At 38.4% G+C, this 18941-nt stretch overlaps 1 protein-coding gene across 1 annotated transcript; it reads right to left on the reverse strand.

Moving 5' to 3' along the window:
• Positions 1 to 4043: 4043 nt before the first annotated feature.
• g2e3 (G2/M-phase specific E3 ubiquitin protein ligase) lies at positions 4044 to 17408 on the reverse strand. The gene is made up of 17 exons (XM_026193446.1): positions 17234 to 17408; positions 15635 to 15709; positions 15204 to 15301; positions 14675 to 14776; positions 13874 to 13998; positions 11707 to 11875; positions 10786 to 10892; positions 10547 to 10663; positions 9386 to 9510; positions 9109 to 9202; positions 8866 to 9036; positions 8623 to 8777; positions 8342 to 8526; positions 8073 to 8245; positions 6907 to 6946; positions 6490 to 6661; positions 4044 to 6298 (listed from the first exon to the last, which is right to left on the reverse strand). Exons 2-17 carry the CDS (start codon positions 15690 to 15692, stop codon positions 6000 to 6002), a joined length of 2190 nt encoding a protein of 729 aa, XP_026049231.1. The 5' UTR covers positions 15693 to 15709; positions 17234 to 17408; the 3' UTR covers positions 4044 to 5999.
• Between the last annotated feature and the right edge of the window lie 1533 nt (positions 17409 to 18941).

Consider the following 18941-nt stretch of genomic DNA (forward strand, 5'->3'; position numbering starts at 1 on the left):
AAGGAAGACAGGATAAAAGACATGCTGTGGAAGAGAGACAGAGGTTAATAACAGATATGATTCAATGCAGAGAGGTCTATTAACACATAGTGAGTGAGAAAGGTGACTGGAAAGGAAAAACTCAATGCATCATGGGAATCCCCCGGCAGCCTACGTCTATTCCAGCATAACTAAGGGAGGATTCAGGGTCACCTGGTCCAGCCCTAACTATATGCTTTAGCAAAAAGGAAAGTTTGAAGCCTAATCTTGAAAGTAGAGATAGTGTCTGTCTCCCGAATCCAAACTGGAAGCTGGTTCCACAGAAGAGGGGCCTGAAAACTGAAGGCTCTCCCTCCCATTCTACTTTTAAATACTCTAGGAACAACAAGTAGGCCTGCAGAGCGAGAGCGAAGTGCTCTAATAGGGTGATATGGTACTACAAGGTCATTAAGATATGATGGGGCCTGATTATTTAAGACCTTGTATGTGAGGAGCAGGATTTTGAATTCAATTCTGGATTTAACAGGAAGCCAATGAAGGGAAGCCAAAACAGGAGAAATATGCTCTCTCTTTCTAGTCCCTTAAGCATCTATAGTAGCAATATCAATCCATATAGCACTAATAGTGAACATTCTTCTCCAGGGGCAGATCTAGAGAAATTTTCTTAGGCTGGTATGAGGGTGGCATGGAAATCGAATGTGGTAGCAAAATCAAAGGCTTTTACACACATGCAGGTGTTACATTCTGTAATATGCATTATATATCGTCAAAATACATCAAATGCAGTAAGTATACACATGGTTCATATAAATATACTCTATAACTTTCTTATTTTCTTTAGCCCATATAATTAAACATTTCAGTTATATAAAACATGCAAATTTGGATTTTATGTACTGTATAGCCTATATAGTAAATAAGTATGTAGTCCAATAAGTATAAAATCCAGAAAGCTACACAACATAGGGTGGTTCATTTAAAAACACAAGTCTAACTTAATTTCAAGACTCAAGACTCAAGAAGTTTATTGTCATTTCGTATGGTGTTACTCAGCCTGAAATGAAATACTGTTTCTCACCTGCCTCTACAGCCTCTACAAGAATAAATACAGTTTTAAAAAAATAAATACAGTTTAAAAAGAATAAGTTTTTAAAAAAAGCAACAAAAAAGGCATAAATAGCATGAAAGCATGATTTCAAACTCTTTTTTGTATTAAAAATAACCAAATCGTTACATGCTTAAACTTACACAAAATGAGTGAAATCTGCACTGTCATGAACACATTTTTCACCAACAGCTCAAAAACTATTAAAGATGTGAGTGAGTGAATGGAATAACTGCTATATTAAATAGTTTAAAAGTAATGTTTGAAAAGCGCATGCCAACTGAAAGTGTAAAGAAAAATAACCTTAAATAAATACCGCATTCTTAATGGATTTTAATTTAGTACAAGCAATCACTGCCAGTATGATTGTTTGTGTTATTATGTAATCTGTGTGTTAATGTGTTTTATCATCTGTTACAGGTTTCTTATTCATTTTCAGTTATATTAAATACATAAATTAAAAAACACAGTGAAACAATAAAACTGGTGTTTCTGACATTATTCATCTTTGCTGAGGGTCCACATAACCGGACTGGACCACAGTCCATCTCTTATTGCCCACTTTTTCATGCCAATCTTTGTTACAGTCTCCATTTATATTTCCCCCCCTTCCCTGACCAACATAAAATGAAAACCTCATATGAACAATTTAAAAGTCTGCTAAAATATATTCAGACATCATTTCCGAAGACCATTAGTAGTTCAATGTGTGGATCCAAAATATTCCAGTTGTGTTGATAGTCTGGGACAAAAACCCTTGTCCAAGGGTTTCAAGGGTACACTAAACAGTCTTTCAGTGCTCCCCTGTTTTCTTGAAATCTCTTGTCTGAACTCTTCATTCAAACAGTTCAAACTAGATCTTTTGTTGAGAGACAGTTTCCATCCAGTTCCATCACAATTTTTTGTAAAACCTCAAATGTGTACTTAGGCTTTGTGGGGTAGCTCAAGACCAATGAGTAAATGAGGCTAAATAAAATGGCGAATGCATTTGCAATGTTATGTGGTCATGAAGCACTTTAACACCTTCATGATTCTTCCAACATCTTTAAGGTCATCTGTAGGTTCTGCCCCTTCCTTATTAATGGTGAAGATTCCCAGGGTTACCCACATAGTAAGCAGGTCTGGCCCAGATCTGGTATTAAGCCGGCACTGCTGGCTGACTCTTGGCATGATAAGACGTATGTCATCCAGATATAGGCCAGGCCTGGCATAGATAGCACTCTTTATGTGATGGCATGCCATATCTGGACTGATTGTGGTTTGGTCCATCTGGCCCAAACTCATAGAAAACGGGTATGACCCGGATCTGGCACCAAGCTGGCACTTCTGACTGACTGGTGTCATGGCAGGGTGTATGTCAACCAGATGTGGGCCAGGTCTGGCAATGATGGCACTATTTATGTTCCTATTTTCTTTAGAAGACCCAAATGCCATGTTTCAATACTATACTCCTATGGTAGCCAGCGTTTCAAATGCAGGTTTGACAGGTTTGTGAGTGTACACTTTATCCGAAACCTAGTGAGGGTTTACTCATGTTCAACACTGGGTGGCTGTAGCTCAGGAGGTAGAGCAGGGCATCTACTGATCGGAAGGTTAGTGGTTTGACCCCTCTCTCCTCTAGTCAGTGTGTGGAGACTTCAAATGTAGTTAGGAAGCACTCAGTTTAGAAAAAGTGTGTGAATGTGGCATGTTGTATAGAGCACTTTGAGTAATATGTGAGGGTAGAGAAGTGCTATATGAGAATCAGTCCATTCACTGTCTGAACAGAGTTTTGTCATGGTATTTTTGCACTATTATGTATGTTCCAGCACATGTTGTTATTACATGGCTTGATTAAGGACATCTGGGGCCAAAGCTGAAACTGTTCTGGGCCAGCACAGGGCCAGCAGTGTGTCTGCAACTGGCCTTGTGCTGGCCCATGTGTGGGCCACCTCTGGCAAACCAGATCTGGGCCACCAAAGGGCCGTCATTCTTCGCGGTAGGTGGGCCATATGTAAGCATATTGTGTGGGCCAGATCCGGGCCATACCAATTTTTCTTTGTGGGTATCTGCCACATTACCTCCTGGTGGAGATTCATTACATATCAAACTCAGGACCTGGTGTGGGTCTGACCGCCATCACAGTATTTATTTGCAGACTGGTGAAAGAGTATATGAGTTGAAAAGTTTCATGGAGACTGCAGATTTAGTCACCTTTGTTCACTCGTGTCCGGTTTATTTAAGAAGGCCCTGGTCATACAAGTAGATGTAAGAATGATACACAAGTGCCATTTCTTTTCACCTTGTAATGCTTTTAAACCCTTAAAACCGTATTCCAAAACACGATGCTGTGGGCAGCAATCAGCACTTCAATCAAAATAAACACCCTGAATGATTGTATATGAAAGCAGTTAAAAAATACCTGAAATTTCTAAAACTAACAATAATTCAAAAACTAATATTACTAGTCCAAAACTGCCTTAGAATATTACTGTTGTTCATGCTATGGAAGAATGGCTGCCTAACACCAGTTTAAACTTCAAATGACATTAGCAGCATAAGGACCCAGTTTGAATTTACAGACACAAAAATACGATATCATCAGAATGAATCAACAACAGTTTTTTGAACTCTACAAACAGAAACTGCAGTTTGCCCTCAGCATGACAAACATTTGCCTATACACAAACACTTAAACCAAATGAAATTAACACATTTTACACATCTAAACTATAGCTTACATATTTATGAACTGCCTTGATAAACGAGCAAGTCTTAATCTAACTGTGCGCTGCTTCACCCTCCACAGCAAGTGGAAAACCAAATTTGCTATAAGGACGGCACAATTTATTTCATCACAAAATGCACTGCTGTTGTTGGGTTCGTTTTGAGAAAAAGCCAATGTGTTAAGAAGTTGAAGTAAAAAAAAAAGAAAAAAAAAAGAAAAAATGCTGCCCTATCACAAAGAGCACCACAACCAGACAGTAAATGCTTTTTATTATGTGTGATAAACAGGACACTAAGGTAAAAAGTTGCAGGAAAGCCACAGTTCTCCTTATTTGGCAAAGCTCCAGCTAACATTTCTTCTTCTGCAGCTTTCTGGGCATCTTATTTAAATGAAAATTAGCTTTTATTGAAGCTATAGGCCAAAATTATGAATGAAATTGAAATGACAATGTAGTTTCAATTTAATGAGCGTAAAAGTTTGTACATTTCTACTTTCTTCTACAAGTCCTGTTGTAAAGTTACAGCAGTGCAAAATATGCCACTGACAAATGTATTCAGATTCTCATACAGAAATGAAATGTTAAGTGTTATGCTTGATCCTAATCTGCTGCCAACTCTGTTTACATTGCTAGCTTAATAGCTGACACAACACAGAAAAAAAAAATCTGTTTATCACTGAGAATATTAAATCAGTAAAGTTAATTTCACTTCCGAAACATCATTTAATGTCAACACATAGACCCCTTGTTTGTTTACATTTGGATAAAATATAATGATTACAGAGTTTTTTTTTTTATCTTTATATCTGCAAATATGAACAAAGTACAAGGAAAGCAAGGACAGCTCGTTAAAAGAGGTTTTTGAAAAATATGTACAGTAAAGTATGACTGAACTAAAAGTCAAGGTTACAAAATCAGCACCGTATCACAAAAGATGTTGAGATTACATAACAGAAAGTGACGACGGTTGAAGACCTTTTAATGCTAAATGGATTCCAAGGACAATTCCAGGATGAGGGGCTACGTTTTGGCCATCAATGTTTTCTGTCTCTAAAATGCCCCCCCCCCCCCCCAAAAAAATCTCCCCACACTTCCAAACCCAGAAAAACAACACATGAGGCAGGATTAATCATTAGGCAACTACAAACAATATGTACAAAATCCTCAATCACCATAAGCATAAATGTATTTAAGATATACTGGGATACAATCAAAAGAGAGACAAGCTCTATGGAGAGACAAGCATTAAAAATGAACTGAAGCCTATTTGGTCAAATGTGTTATTGTAAAAGAAACATAGATAAAAACAAACAAACAACAACAATAATGCACCACTCTCATGACTCAGAATGTGTTTGCAAGGTTGTAATAACAGAGATACGATAGTAGCTTCACTTCAGGTAACTACAGCCTTCAAGAAGTGTTTTAATATTGAAGTCTAGCTTTTTCGAAAGGACAAAATTTCAATGTACCCAAACACCCGTCGCTGACAGCTTCAAGTCAGGACTGATCCACGGATGCTGCCGTCAAGATCAAACTATTTGTGAGGCGTTTAACAGCTTGGATCCTCAGCAGGAACCTTTGAGCTTGGAGCAGAGCGCCACAAGAAGGAAAGGGTTTGTGGTTCAATTCATATTCCGTGCTTGTTTAAGCAGTTAGGTAAATAGATAAAAGGATGGATATTTGCATCTAGATTTACATCTTCAAAAGAACATACAGAACATTCTTTCTTCTTATCAGCCAACTCCAAGAAGCCTATTGACAGGAATTGCCTAGTGCTTGTGAGTTTGCACTCTTCCGAGCTTGTGAAGGCATGCTGCGCTAGCATTCTACTAAAGAATATTATACATATGTCAGAAAAAAGAAGAGTATTACGTAACACTGTCGGTCCTCTAGGTATACAACACCAGCTAACTCAGTATAAATGATATAGAAAACACTAAGGTCTACACATTAATACCGTGTCATGGTATCTGTAAACAATACCACTCAACCAGCTACGATACTGAAAGTTTTTCTTGCTGAAGCAAATAGTGATTTCTTTAACAAAACATCAAAAAACCTTGTTCATTATGTTTTAAATGCGTACATTGCCCAAATTTCTCTCTGTCAATCACAAAGAAACCCCTTGGAAAAAAACAAAAAAACAATCAGAGTTTATCTTCAAACACAGATCCCAAACCAGACCAGAGCCAACCCCACCTACTTCTTTAACCATCTGAGGGGAGAAGGTGCACATGGTGGCTGATGGCCTGCTCCATGGAGCTTTTAAAAGCCTGGTAGGAGGAAGTGACGGGTAGGAGGAGGTGTTTGGACTCAGGCTCACTCTGAGGGAAGAGTCCCTCATCCCTCCAGTCCACACCTCTCCCTTCTTTGAATCCTAATGGGGAGGGTGTGAGAGGATGGAGGAAGGAGATGGAGGGAGAAGAGACGGCACTGACAGCTTGTTGCTTGGCACTTCCTGTGGCAAAGCGAAGGAGGTCCTGAAGGGAGATGGAGCTCCTTCCAACTGAGGAAAAACAGAAAGGGAGTATAAACATTTTAGAGCATAAATATTATCATCATCATTTCTGTGGGACACTTTGGGAAAACGTATCAACACATAAAACAGAGAGTTAGAAAAGGACCCACTACCACTTTTATCCATCCTAATGCAATATTTTTTATTTATAATAATAAAAAATAGGATTAACATTTCACCTTCACACTCAAGCAGGAAGTGCCTCCAGAAGGTGACAACGGGCGTCTCTCGTTTCAATTTTTCCTCCTGCTCAGAGAAGTTGATGGTGAAGAGCTGACCAATCTTCTGAGCTGTGAGATGATCACCAGCTTCGCAGAAAACTCCACAGAAGACAGATGGGAAGAGCTGAACCTGATCATAGTACAATGTAATTAGAGTTTTTAGCTTCACTTTTCTTCATTTCAACTTCTGAATACTTTATCTTGATGTTTAATAACATTAATTGCTGCTTTTTATATTAATCAGTCCAGTTTAAGTCACTTAGTCTTTGTTTTCCCATCAAATATTCCCATTTGTGTTAACAGGGTTACAAACAGCTCTGAGACATTTTTGAACTGATTTAGAAAAGGGTAAATTTCTTTTCAAACTTCAGTCACCTGATCAAAGACACCCAAAGTCTGTAGACCTTCCCGAAACCTGAGGATGAAAATAAGCAAAGTAAACACTGAAAATACAAGAAAGACCAAGGAAAACAGGAGAGTTATCACCACAATCATTACAATGGAAAAAGCATATCTTAAAAAATACAAAATAAGACACCTAAAGAAGATCAGCAGGTGCTGTTATAAGGAAGTGTTGTTTAATTTGGTTTCTTTTACTATTAGGACTACAATTAGTAACTAGGATGCACCAATCCAGGCTTTTCCCGTTCTAATATGCTACGATGTCTTGGTTTTATGCATCTGCTGATACCAAGTACTGATCTCATAACTGTGTTAAATTAATAACTGGATTTTCCACTGTGAGGATGAGACTAGTAATCTTTGTGTGTACGGCAACATCAGTTTCCACTTAAGCATTGCTTCCCCAACTCATTTAGTATTTATTCATAAAATAACAAATGACTAAGATCAATAACACTCAGGACCTTCTTGCCTGTGAGTAAAAGTGCGAACTATTGCACCACCATCTGCCCAGAGTTGTATGTAACAAAGTTTAATATATAAATGGAAAATAATATTTGTGTGTTACTGTAGAGATGGATGGATTAGGATTCTCCTTAATGAGAGTAGGTCTGATTGAGGTCACATTCAAAGAATAGGTTTAATTACATTTAATGACTTAAAGCAGTACACCTCTGATGACCATAGTGGTAATATTTTTGTAAATTAGAAAAGGAGAATTATATTTTGACAAGCTTTTGTTGTTTTCTTTGTTTTCTTTATTTATATTCAGTGATGGAGTTTTAGCTGTCCATAAAGAAAACCGGGGTCATTTTATACTCTGCGTCTTATATTCAGAACAACGGTCTAAATAACATAAGCACCAGTTCAAGCCACAGCAGCCCTTTCTCCTCTAGGATAAAGCACACGGGGTCCTGGCATGCTTACGCTGACTTTGCTGGAGAATTACCTTCACTTTTCTTACACGGGAGCGATTAAACATCACACGGGCCATGCACTAGGGTGCTGCTATAACTATTTAAGACTGATTTCATACACATTTATGGGCACCTCTATTAGGTGACATTCAGAAAAGATCAGGACTGCAGTGCATGCAGGAAAACAGCCATCTACTGTACTTCCATGTTTATTTATCTTACCTCTGCAGTGGCAGCTGCATCCTGGTGATTATGGTGAAGCTCACCAAATCCTCCACCAGAGCCTCTCTCTCCTTCAGGCTGCTGATTGGTCGATTACAGCCAGCTAGTTCCAGGTACTCCCAGCTGACTGCCATGACTTCTTTTAGCTCTTCTAAAGACTCTGCCTCTGTGATCTGAAATGATTCGATCTCTATTTTAAAACTACCTATAATTTTATTTTATACGTTTTTAGCCACTGTGCCTTCCATGAAAGTTTGTCTTGTTCTTACCTTGGTGACCTGGTGGGTGAAGTGTGTGTCAGGGGTCATATGTGTGACATTGAGGGGACGGTTGGCTGGGTAGTTGAATAGACACTGATAGAGAGCACGCGAGAAGAAGCCAACAGGTGGACCACCATGGACCAGAGAGAGGGCCAGCAGGCAGCCGACATCAAAATAAAGGTCCTCACGCAGAGCTGAATAACATACACAGTCAGTGTCTTTGTTCAAATTTTTCATTTACATACAACTGCATAATGGCTTTATAACACAAAAATAAGCTTTGGAAGTACCCTCTGAGTCCAGCGCCAAGTTTTTGGATCCATCTGGGCCCTCGAACACTACACACTCCTGTATCTGCTGCATCAGCAGCTTCAGGAAGTACTCCTTGGCTGTGTCACTGTCCCAGAGGTTGTTGGGAAGGGGAGTCTGATCTATGTCTTTGAACCTGGACAAATAACATCCCACAGTAAAGAAGACAAATAGCAAAAAGTCTAAACAACAAGCACAACTCAGGAAAGCTTTTCGCCACTGACCTGACAGACAGGGTTTGTGTGGGGTCAAAATCAGCCCTCCTGACTAAGTCGAGACCAGCTGACAGAGCCTGGTCCCCGATCACCTCCACCTGGACACTTGGGGGATGAAGCTGAGGGACCAAAGACTGCAGGAGCTCTTCAGGCGATCCAGATCTTTCGGGTAAAGATGGTCTAAGAGACAGAGAGTGACAATTAAGAACAAATCCTGCATCCTCGATGAGGTACTGGCAGGTTAACTTGTACCTTTTACAGCTGATGGAGGAGTGAACTGAAGGCCTGTGGCGTTTGGACAGCAGACTTCTCCTCGGACCTCCCTGAGGAGACCTAACAAGGGAGGCTGGAGAACAAGGTAACACGGTTCAGAGTGTTTAGTCATCTCTCCATCAATTTATAAAGCAAAGAGGAGGCAGAGCTGAGTGACATGTTGTCTCAGACGTTGTCAAATATGAAAAAAAATGGAAAAGGTAGGATTAGCCAGTGTTTTACAAACATGGAACCAGCCATCATTAACCACCCATACCTTTCCCATCTGTCGCTTGTGTGCAGTCAGTGCAGGCCCAGTCTTTAGTGTCCAACTTTAGTCCCGAACATTTCCTGTGAGTCCCTCTAGAGCCACACAGTCGGCAGCGGATCACCTCAAACCATCTGAGAAACACAAAAACAGAATTATAAAGTGATTCCCATAATATTTCCTAATCTCTAGATGACGAAAGCCAGAGAAATATCACTAATGATTATGCTTCACACAGCTGAGGAAACTAAGATCTGCTCCGCTGAGACAACAGCACTGAATTTTTTTATTCCACTCATTTTATTGCTACACTTTGCCAGTCTTGATGCCTTACATAATGTAAAGCACAGCATTAGCACACAAACAGCTGCCCCTGTGCTAATGTGGTTCTGTTGTTTAAAGGATTTTAAGTTTTTTTTTTAACAGTAACTAATGTCTTTATTTGATAAACAGCAGTTATAAATATAGATCCTTAGACGCAACTTTACTTCTTGACTATTTTTCCTGTTGGCTCTAAACAATTTTACAACATTTTTAATGTTCTATAAGAAATAACGTATGACCTTAAAACAAATACTTTTTTGTACTTAGTTTTTATTCTTTTCTTGTTTCTTAATCTCAGACTGTTAAACACCACTTAAAGGAGCAAATCTGAAACTGTCTCCAATAAGTCTGAACATTAATTGAATGGAAAAACTATTGAAATCTGATGGATTTCAATAGTTTCTCCACTTATGTACTGATATTAACCTTAAGAAACTCTGCTAACTTAAGAGTCTGTATTTCTTTAATTCAAATAGGCCAAACTTTATTAATGTAATAACGCTTGCTGAACAGTGACATTCATAGACACCTCACCCTCATCTACCGGAACTTCAACACTATACAGTCCATTACATACAGTCCATTCATATTGCTATTCCTTTTGCACATTATTCAAACTGCTGACCGCTGTATATTTGACATATATGTATAAACACGCACACACACACACACACACACACACACACACACACACACACACACATATATATATGCATATATATTTGGAATACATATTAGTAATGTGCATACATTACTAATATACAGAAAATGTTGTTTTTACAAGCATCCTTAGATACGAAAGATACAAATCTGTAAACTAATGAAAGAAAAATATAAATGCCATACCCGCTCTTGGCAGAGTGTGTACAACCATTGTTGCAGAGGCAGGTGAGAGCGTCACAGCGTTTGTAAACCTCCAACAGTTCTGCATATGCATTTGCCTCCAACTCCCACGAGGCATCTCTGCAGGAAGCCCAGACAAAGGGTTCAGGTGGGGGGGCAAAAAACAAAAACAAACCAAAGCAAATAACAGTTTTTCCTGGACAAACAAGTGCTGAAACGCTGCAGATATAATTTAAGGTTACCTCTCTGGGATGTATATTCCCATTCTGAGCATTTCCTCCTGGAAGTTTTCCTTGTTGTTACACAGGGTACATCTAAAGAAGAACAGGCCTGCACTGTGGGCCTGACGCTAACACACAGACACACGCCAATAAAAATACACAGAAATACAAAAAGTTACACATGCATTGTACTTTTTATATACAGTGGTCCCTTGCTATAACGCGGTTCACCTTTCGGGGCCTTGCTGTTTCGCAGATTTTTTTTGAGCAATTTTCCATACAGCGCATTGTGTTCTGCATCCTGATTGGCTGTAGAACATTGTCAATCAATCTTGTGCAGTGTCTCCTGTACAGTACAGAATGCATTCAGCTTGTCAAATTTACACGTCGACGAAACATTTTACACTGTCCAAGGCAGCCGCGGGTGCCTTTGGTTTCATTCTATAATACTGGACTTATTTTTCTACGAAGGTTTGAACTTTGAAAGTGTTTAAACAAAAGATACAAGTATGAAAATGTTCATGCCTGTCTGAGAAAAATGTATAAAGCGTGTAGTGAGGGATTTTACAGCCTTAAAACATCTATAATAATTGTAAAAAATTAAGTTTGCTACTTCGTGGATTTCACATTTTTGGAATGTAACTCCCACAATAAACAAGGGACCACTGTAATATGGAGTGTAAAAAATGAATTTAATCTTCTCAAACTGAATGGACACAGTTTGGTGGTAGAACTGCAGATAATCAATTCAGCAGAGTCCAGTATGCAGGACAGCCATATAAACCATTAAAAAAAATGCAGGACCACATATTCAGGGAATATTTCAAAACATTCAGCTCCCATGAAAGCAAAGTCGAGCTGCATTTCCTGTAAACCTTTCTAAATAGTACTAAATAGCCAACCCAACATATAAAATCAGGGCTCTCTGCACACTCATGGTACCTGCACACAGTCTCTGTGGAACCAGCTGGTATGGCAGGATGGACACTTGAGGATGGAGTAAGACAAAACGGGATCAATAGAGTCCAGACAGATGGAGCAGGATCGAGGCAGACTGATGTCTAACCCAGTACACAGAGACTGGGAGGGACTATGATCTGGACAGTAAGATCTGGACACACAGACAGAGGGGCAGTTACTATCTTTTATATTTACAGTATTATAGTTTAGCAGTTTTATGCAGCTGCAGCTTGGAAGAGTTTTGCAATTTCTCTGCAATTTGGTGCATATACTTTTTAAAAGGAACCAACACTATTGAAGCTGAACTTTGACAGCATTTTACAGCAGTTTATTTAAGTTTTAAGAATTTAAGTTTTAAATTCTATGATAGTTTGGACATTTTTGTAATTCAGTTTTCAGTAGAATTAGATTCTTTTTGTGGCAGAAACAGTTTTTTATGGGTTCACAAAGAAGAGGTACATCTACTTCTTAATTTTTTCTTTACAGGTACATCACTCCCAAAGTACTTGGTGATAAATGAATAACAGTTTCACCTGCCTCTCTGACAGACTCCACTCTTAAATCACATCTGTGGATCTGCTGCAGCAACAGAGTAAGGATTACCACTTCTAGATGCAGACTGAGATGGTGTAGCTGGAGTAGGTCTAACCATAGAACTGATGAGGCAACAAAGTAATAGGCCAAGAAAATAAATGGTGTGTTCTCCAAAGAAAGATCCACGATGTACTATCAGCTTCAAAGAAATAATAGCACAGGAGGAGACCCACCGAGAGCTGAAACTAAGCAATACTGGAAGAACATTTTGGAGAAAGAGCCAAGTGCCTGGTGGAACTCAGAGCAGACCATAGCTTTCTAGAACAAGAGCCAGTCAACAGCCAGTCAAAGACAGACATCCAACAATGAGTCTCTGGAATGAAGAGCTGTACACCATGAAGACCTGACACGAGCCATGCCTACTGGCTGAAGAAGCTAAATGCACTCCATGACCACCTTGCAACAAAAATAAATGGGCTGCTAACAGCAAATACTCATTCATCCAGCCTCTCCACATCATGACAAGATGAGTAGGAACTGGAAATAACACCAGAAGACATTCCCAGTGTGGTCAAATGGTTTCATAGAGGCGAGGTGATTCGAACTAAAGGGATGGAGCCACCAGAAGTCAGACTAAAAGATATACTGGACAACCAAAGTACCTAGGTGTCCCACAGGGTGAAGGAAAAATGATAAAGATGCCTGAATGTCAACAAGTCAAATACCTTCAGAAGGTAAGACAGGTGCTCCATCATTGAGGCTCTGTGAGCAATGGAAAGAGGAAGGGCAGAGATTAGTGAGTGTCAGACCCACAATCTAAGAAGATGACCCCCGAAGATGAGCTGAGATCAGTAATCAGGAGCATTAAATGGCCTAAATGACCTGTATTTATATAGCGCTTTACTAGTCCCTATGGACCCCAAAGCGCTTTACATTTCCAGTCATCCACCCATTCACACACACATTCACACACTGGTGATGGCAAGCTACATTGTAGCCACAGCCACCCTGGGGCGCACTGACAGAGGCGAGGCTGCCGGACACTGGCGCCACCGGGCCCTCTGACCACCACCATTAGCAGCTATAACCCCAAAACTGGAAGAGTGGCTCCTGCAGATTCCCAGCACAACATCAGATGATTCTGTCCAGAAGAGAGCAGTCCTACAAAAAGCTAAGTTACTGCCCAGAACCCTATATGTACCTTAGCACACAAAGTAACTTGCTTTTGGTCAGTTGTTTCTTTGCTGTAACAATGTTTGTTGGCAATAAATTTTATACCACTGGAAAGTCTGTTTATTTTCTCTTAAATGTTGCCACATTTGTAAGCAAAATGCATTTGTGGATTAAGCAGTAGAGATGAGAATGTGGGTTGCATCCATGACAAATCTTAGTATGTTGCCCTAGTACGTTTGTCATACTAGGGCGACATAGAAAGAAACTAACACCCATGCATGTAAAGCCTATGTGTGGCAAACACTGAAAAATCAGCTTGTGTATATCTTTTATGACTACCGTTTGGCCACAGCAGGAGTATTTCATGTTAGCAAACAGTGCTTTATGCCTTTAACCAACCTACAAATACAATTAAAGAATTTAATGTGTTGTCAGCACTCACGGGAAGAGTCCAGTGAACTGGGAGACAAACATTTGCTTCCTCCCACAGGGGAAGTGAACCATCTTCCTACAGCTCCTGACATTACAGCCGACACATGCTCCCTTCTTCTTACAGCCAAAACATGTCTGAGACACATATACAGCACACAAGGAAACAGTAAATACAAACAGGCCCGCACACTTCAATCACAAATCACACCTAGAGGATTTGCTGTTGACCAAATGTAGAAGGGTGTTGGGATCTTATTTGTTGTATTTGCTCTACAGTATCTCACAAAAGTGAGCACACCCCTCACTTTTTAAGAAATATTTTATTATAATTTTTCAAGGGACAACACTGAAGATATGACACTTTGATATAATATAACAGTATAAATTTGATGTCTAAACTGCTGGCAACAAAGACGAGTACGCCCTTAAATGAAAATGTCCAAATTGTGTCCAACGTGTCAATATTTTTTGTGGCCACCATTTTTTTCCCCTGTGCCGGCAGCCCCAAACCGTGACATTCCCACCACCATGCTTGACTGTAGGCAAGACACATCTGTCTTTGTGCTCCTCACCCGGTTGCCACCACACATGCTTAATATCATCTGAACCAAATAAGTTCATCTTGGTCTCATCACACCACAGGACGTAATTCCAGTAGTCCATGTCTTTAGTCTGCTTGTCTTTAGCAAACTGTTTGTGGGCTTTCTTGTGCCATGCAGACCCATTGTATGCAGTGTGAGGGGTGTACTCACTTTTGTGAGATACTGTAGAGCTCTTAATATATGCAAGGTAATAATATTGAACTGCTCACCAGTCGAGCTGACCGGCGGGCCTCCTGTTTGATGTCCTCCACCAGGAAACCGAAGATGCCTTCGTCTTCCTCTCCTCGCTGATAAACTCCACAAGATGTTAGCTGAGACAAACACATGCTTACAATATTATTAAGACACACTCTTAACAAACAGACCCTTTTAAAGCATTTTTAATCTAAGAAAATACATCATTGTCACTTTATTTGTGGGACAGAAAAATACAAACCATGAGCCCTCTTGTTCTGTGGTGACTGTGCTCCCTCCTCTAATATTTACCACCAAATAAATTCACTTAAATCATAATGAGGTCATAGAATAAATCATTTCCTTCTTTGTTTGCTTGTTTTATTTATTTATTTTTATATTCGATTGATTGTGACTTGGTTTGTACAAGTCTTTCAGAAAGAATATTTTTAATGCTATAACTGTTGGTCAGGCACTTGTAAAGCAAGTCTCAATAAAATATGCTTGAAGGCTGAAAAATACATATTCCTGTGAAAACAGAAATACTTGCAGGCGTTGTCTTACCAAGCAGAAGTAGTGGACAGAGAGTTTATGTTCTTTGAGTGTGACTTTCTCCCCAAACATGGCTGGGTCATCATCACTGCACCTACACAAAGCACAGCCTGCAGATACACACAAAATATGCAAACCTTCATTCAACTAAAAAAGCTTTCTCAAGGCCCCAAAAGACATCATCATAAACACTCATTAAGGTTTTAACGTATGTAAGGAGAAATGTGAAGATATAGCTTTAGTTGCTGATTTTCTTTTTTTAACAGTAAGAGCACTATATCTAAAACCACAGCGACAACACAACAGAGCTGAAAAGTCAAGCCTAACACACAACACACAATGGCTGGAATTAGCAGTCAAAAGGTGGTTTAAATACACATTTGTCAACAAAAAAAACAGCAGCAGGAGATATTGACTTCCAACTGTGTGTGAAAGTCACTCACACTCCTCCTGGACACTGTTTGTGTGTGTCTCCTGCGACCTCCTTGCCTTTTTCTTCATGTTTGTGTGAATCAACCCTGCAGGAAAATGAAAGACCACATTTACTGAGCTTTTACAAACACTGTCATCACAACATGCTCACTACACAACGCAGTGGGTTATTGAACAAATGCTTCCAACCTGACCATATTTGACTTCCCTGAAAAGAATTCCAGGTTGACGATAAACTCCTAAGCTTTCCCATTTTTACTAGTTTTTTCATAAAAATGATTTGGAATGAATCTAGAGACATATTCTAGCCCCAAATACCTGTCACTGTACGGTCATTAAACTGAAAGTGAAGCTAAAGTTCAACATAAAATTTAGAGCTCAAATTTGTTTAAGCTCTAAGAGTAAGGCCTGCACCACTTGCACATATGCAGATATTTCAAGCAAAGTCATTATGATATTACAAAAATTACATTATATAACAAGAACAATTTGACTCATCACAAAATATATTTTTTTAATTAAACAAATAAGAGTAGAAAGTTAAAAGAAAACTCCCCCTCAGCGTAAACTTTAACAATAAAATACATTTAGAATGTCTGAGGATTGAAGAGACAACACTATTTATTTTAACGTAATGTATCCTTTAGCATTCATGGTGCCTTTACGGATGTAATAGCTTAAAAAACAAACAAGCCTCCTTTCAGGTGCTTTTGTGCTCTTTCTTTGTTACCTGGGAGGACATGCCTACAGTTGCTCCTACATTTCCAAAAAATATGTCACGTTTTTATTAGTCAGGCAAAAGGACTGTTTTATCCATTTCACTTCAGCAACCATCCTGGTGTCAACTCCAGGCAATTATTTAGGCAGAAACAATGCTCTTAAATTATTTAGGCAGCCTTTCAGATTAATCTGCATTTTTCATTTTTTATTCAGCCTGTTTGAAGCTTCTTTTTTTTTATTTTTTAAATACATATGGTTAAAATACTAATTGAATTGAACAAACGTATATTTTTTAGCAAAAATAATATTTTCTTTTGATTTTATTTACATTTTACAAAGAGGTCTCACTTTATTAGAAACAAAGTTGTATACCGGAAGTCACTGACGGCCTCTCATAAGGTTAATCGAGCCTGAAAGTCTTACAGTGATGTCTCGTTTTGTTTTGTTACACACACACACCGAAAAAAAAAAAAAAAACCACATAATAATATCAGCTAAATAAAAATAAAAAACAACAACAATAAAAAAGTAATCTTTATGCCTGGAAAGATTCTTCTTTTGATATTTCCTTAACTACAACTAATATTAGTATTTAACTATAAAAGCATTCAAATTATTTTCTGTGGCAGCTCTAAAAGCTTCCGTTGTGCTAAGATCGACAGCTCTCTCTGTTAGACCTACAGTCGACCAAATGTTCCTAACATGATGCCTAACATTGCGTTATAGCTACTCCATTATACTCCTATCTGTAAACATTTAGTCGGAAAAATACATTAAGTGCAAGAAGGAAAATAGGAGTTTGAACACGTTCAGCTGAGACGCTGACATCAAAGAAAGGCTCGGTTTCAAACGCAACCTAAACACTACAAAATGTTTCTCCGGTGACCTACTTTACATTCAGGGGCGAAGAGTGTTAGTTTGCGTCCATTTTCCTGTCGTTTTTTGAAGGCTTACTCCCAATGCTTTTGTTTATTTCCGACTAACACCGTCGAGTTTTTAAATTTCCCTCTTTCAAAACAAAAGAACCTTATTTCCGCTTCCGCCTCTTCTTCGTTTGCTTTAGAGGATTTTTCGCACTAGGTTCTCATTTGCCTACATGCGCGCCCCCTGATGGTTGGTGTTGGTAATGCTCTCAATAATATTAAATATCTCAACAGATGGTGAAAAACTAAGATATGTGGAGGAAATAAATCCTGATTAAAAACAGTGTCTCCATAATATATACACAAACTACATTTTTAAGGTAGGTAAAGTTTTCAGAATTTTATTAAAATGAAACTTTGGTAATCATGATACACACTTGGTATTTCAAAATTAACATGAGTTAAAGGTTATGACTTTGACACAGGATCTCATTATTTGGACTTTTGAATAACAACAACAACAACAACAACAACAATAATAATAATAATAATATGGTTCTTAGCAGACCTTAAAATTAGGTAAATGCAGCCTCAGATGAACTACAAAACATGACATAATACACAGTGTTATTATTTATTAATAAACACTAAGCAAATATGCAGAAACAGTTTGTGAAAAAGCAAGTAAGTTAATAAGATTCAGTAACTTAAGGAACCACCTCTGCCAGTAATAAGTCACTTGAAGGTTGAAGATTTTTTGTCCAATTTTCTCCCACATCACTTGTGGGGGAATTTTAGTCAACTTTTCTTTAAAAAAATGTTGCTTCAATTCATTGATGTTTACAGATATTCCTTTATGAATAGCTCTCTTAATAACTCACTACAGTATTTCAGTCTGGTTGATGTCTGGACTTTCACTGGCTGCAACACCGTGATATTTTTTTCTTTTTAGATTTGCTACTGTGCTTGGTCTAACTTTGCTACTGCATGATCCACTGAAAGGAAAGGTGTACACCCTTTTAAACTATACAATACCAGGAGCATCCAAAAAATAAATATCTCTAAAATGACAATTTCTGTTTTGGCCCTTGGCTATTTTAACTTCCAGCAATTTAATCCTTATAGAACACATATGCTGCGGTGGTTTTTCAATAATAGTGGGACAACATCTCCCTATAACAACAGCTCTATTTTCACATTATCATTCAAAAACTGTATTTACACAGTTTATCTTTGTTTATTACCATTATTATTAATAGTAGTAATAGTAGAAGTAATTTATGATCTGAAACATTTAAATGCGACAAATATTTTTAAAAAACTAACAAATCAAGAAGTAGGCAAATATTTTTTCATGGCACTATTTAACATATATTGTTGCACTTGTCTCACTTTCTTCGCTGTCCTAAGTTACTTTCCACCACTAAAGGACAGTTTAGTGGTGGAAAGTAACTTAGTATATTTACTTGATTACTGTCCTTTGAGTTTTTTTACTTCACAATAGTTTGATTGAAGTAACCGTATGTTGGCTTTTGCTACTTATCATTATACTTCTACTAATATATGTTACTGCATTATTACAGATTAAGCTTAAATTCATTAGAACCATCTCCTGTTGCTTTACTAAAGGAATAGAAACATTAATGAATCAGTATTATGATCTAATCGCTACTCTCATTTATATAAGTCTGCATAATGAGCACTTTTAGTTCAAGTTAAACCTTCCGTACTATTC

The sequence above is a fragment of the Astatotilapia calliptera genome, chromosome 14 (genome assembly GCF_900246225.1).
Source record: "Astatotilapia calliptera chromosome 14, fAstCal1.2, whole genome shotgun sequence".
Lineage (NCBI taxonomy): Eukaryota > Metazoa > Chordata > Actinopteri > Cichliformes > Cichlidae > Astatotilapia > Astatotilapia calliptera.

Coding starts and splice junctions, on each gene's coding strand:
- g2e3 (XM_026193446.1), bottom strand. CDS start 15,692: ATGAAGAAAAAGGCAAGGAGGTCGCAGGAGACACACACAAACAGTGTC. Junction 8,527..8,622: donor CTTGGCGCTGGACTCAGAGG/GTACTTCCAAAG, acceptor TATGTTATTCAG/CTCTGCGTGAGGACCTTTAT. Junction 8,246..8,341: donor TCACCCACCAGGTCACCAAG/GTAAGAACAAGA, acceptor GAATCATTTCAG/ATCACAGAGGCAGAGTCTTT.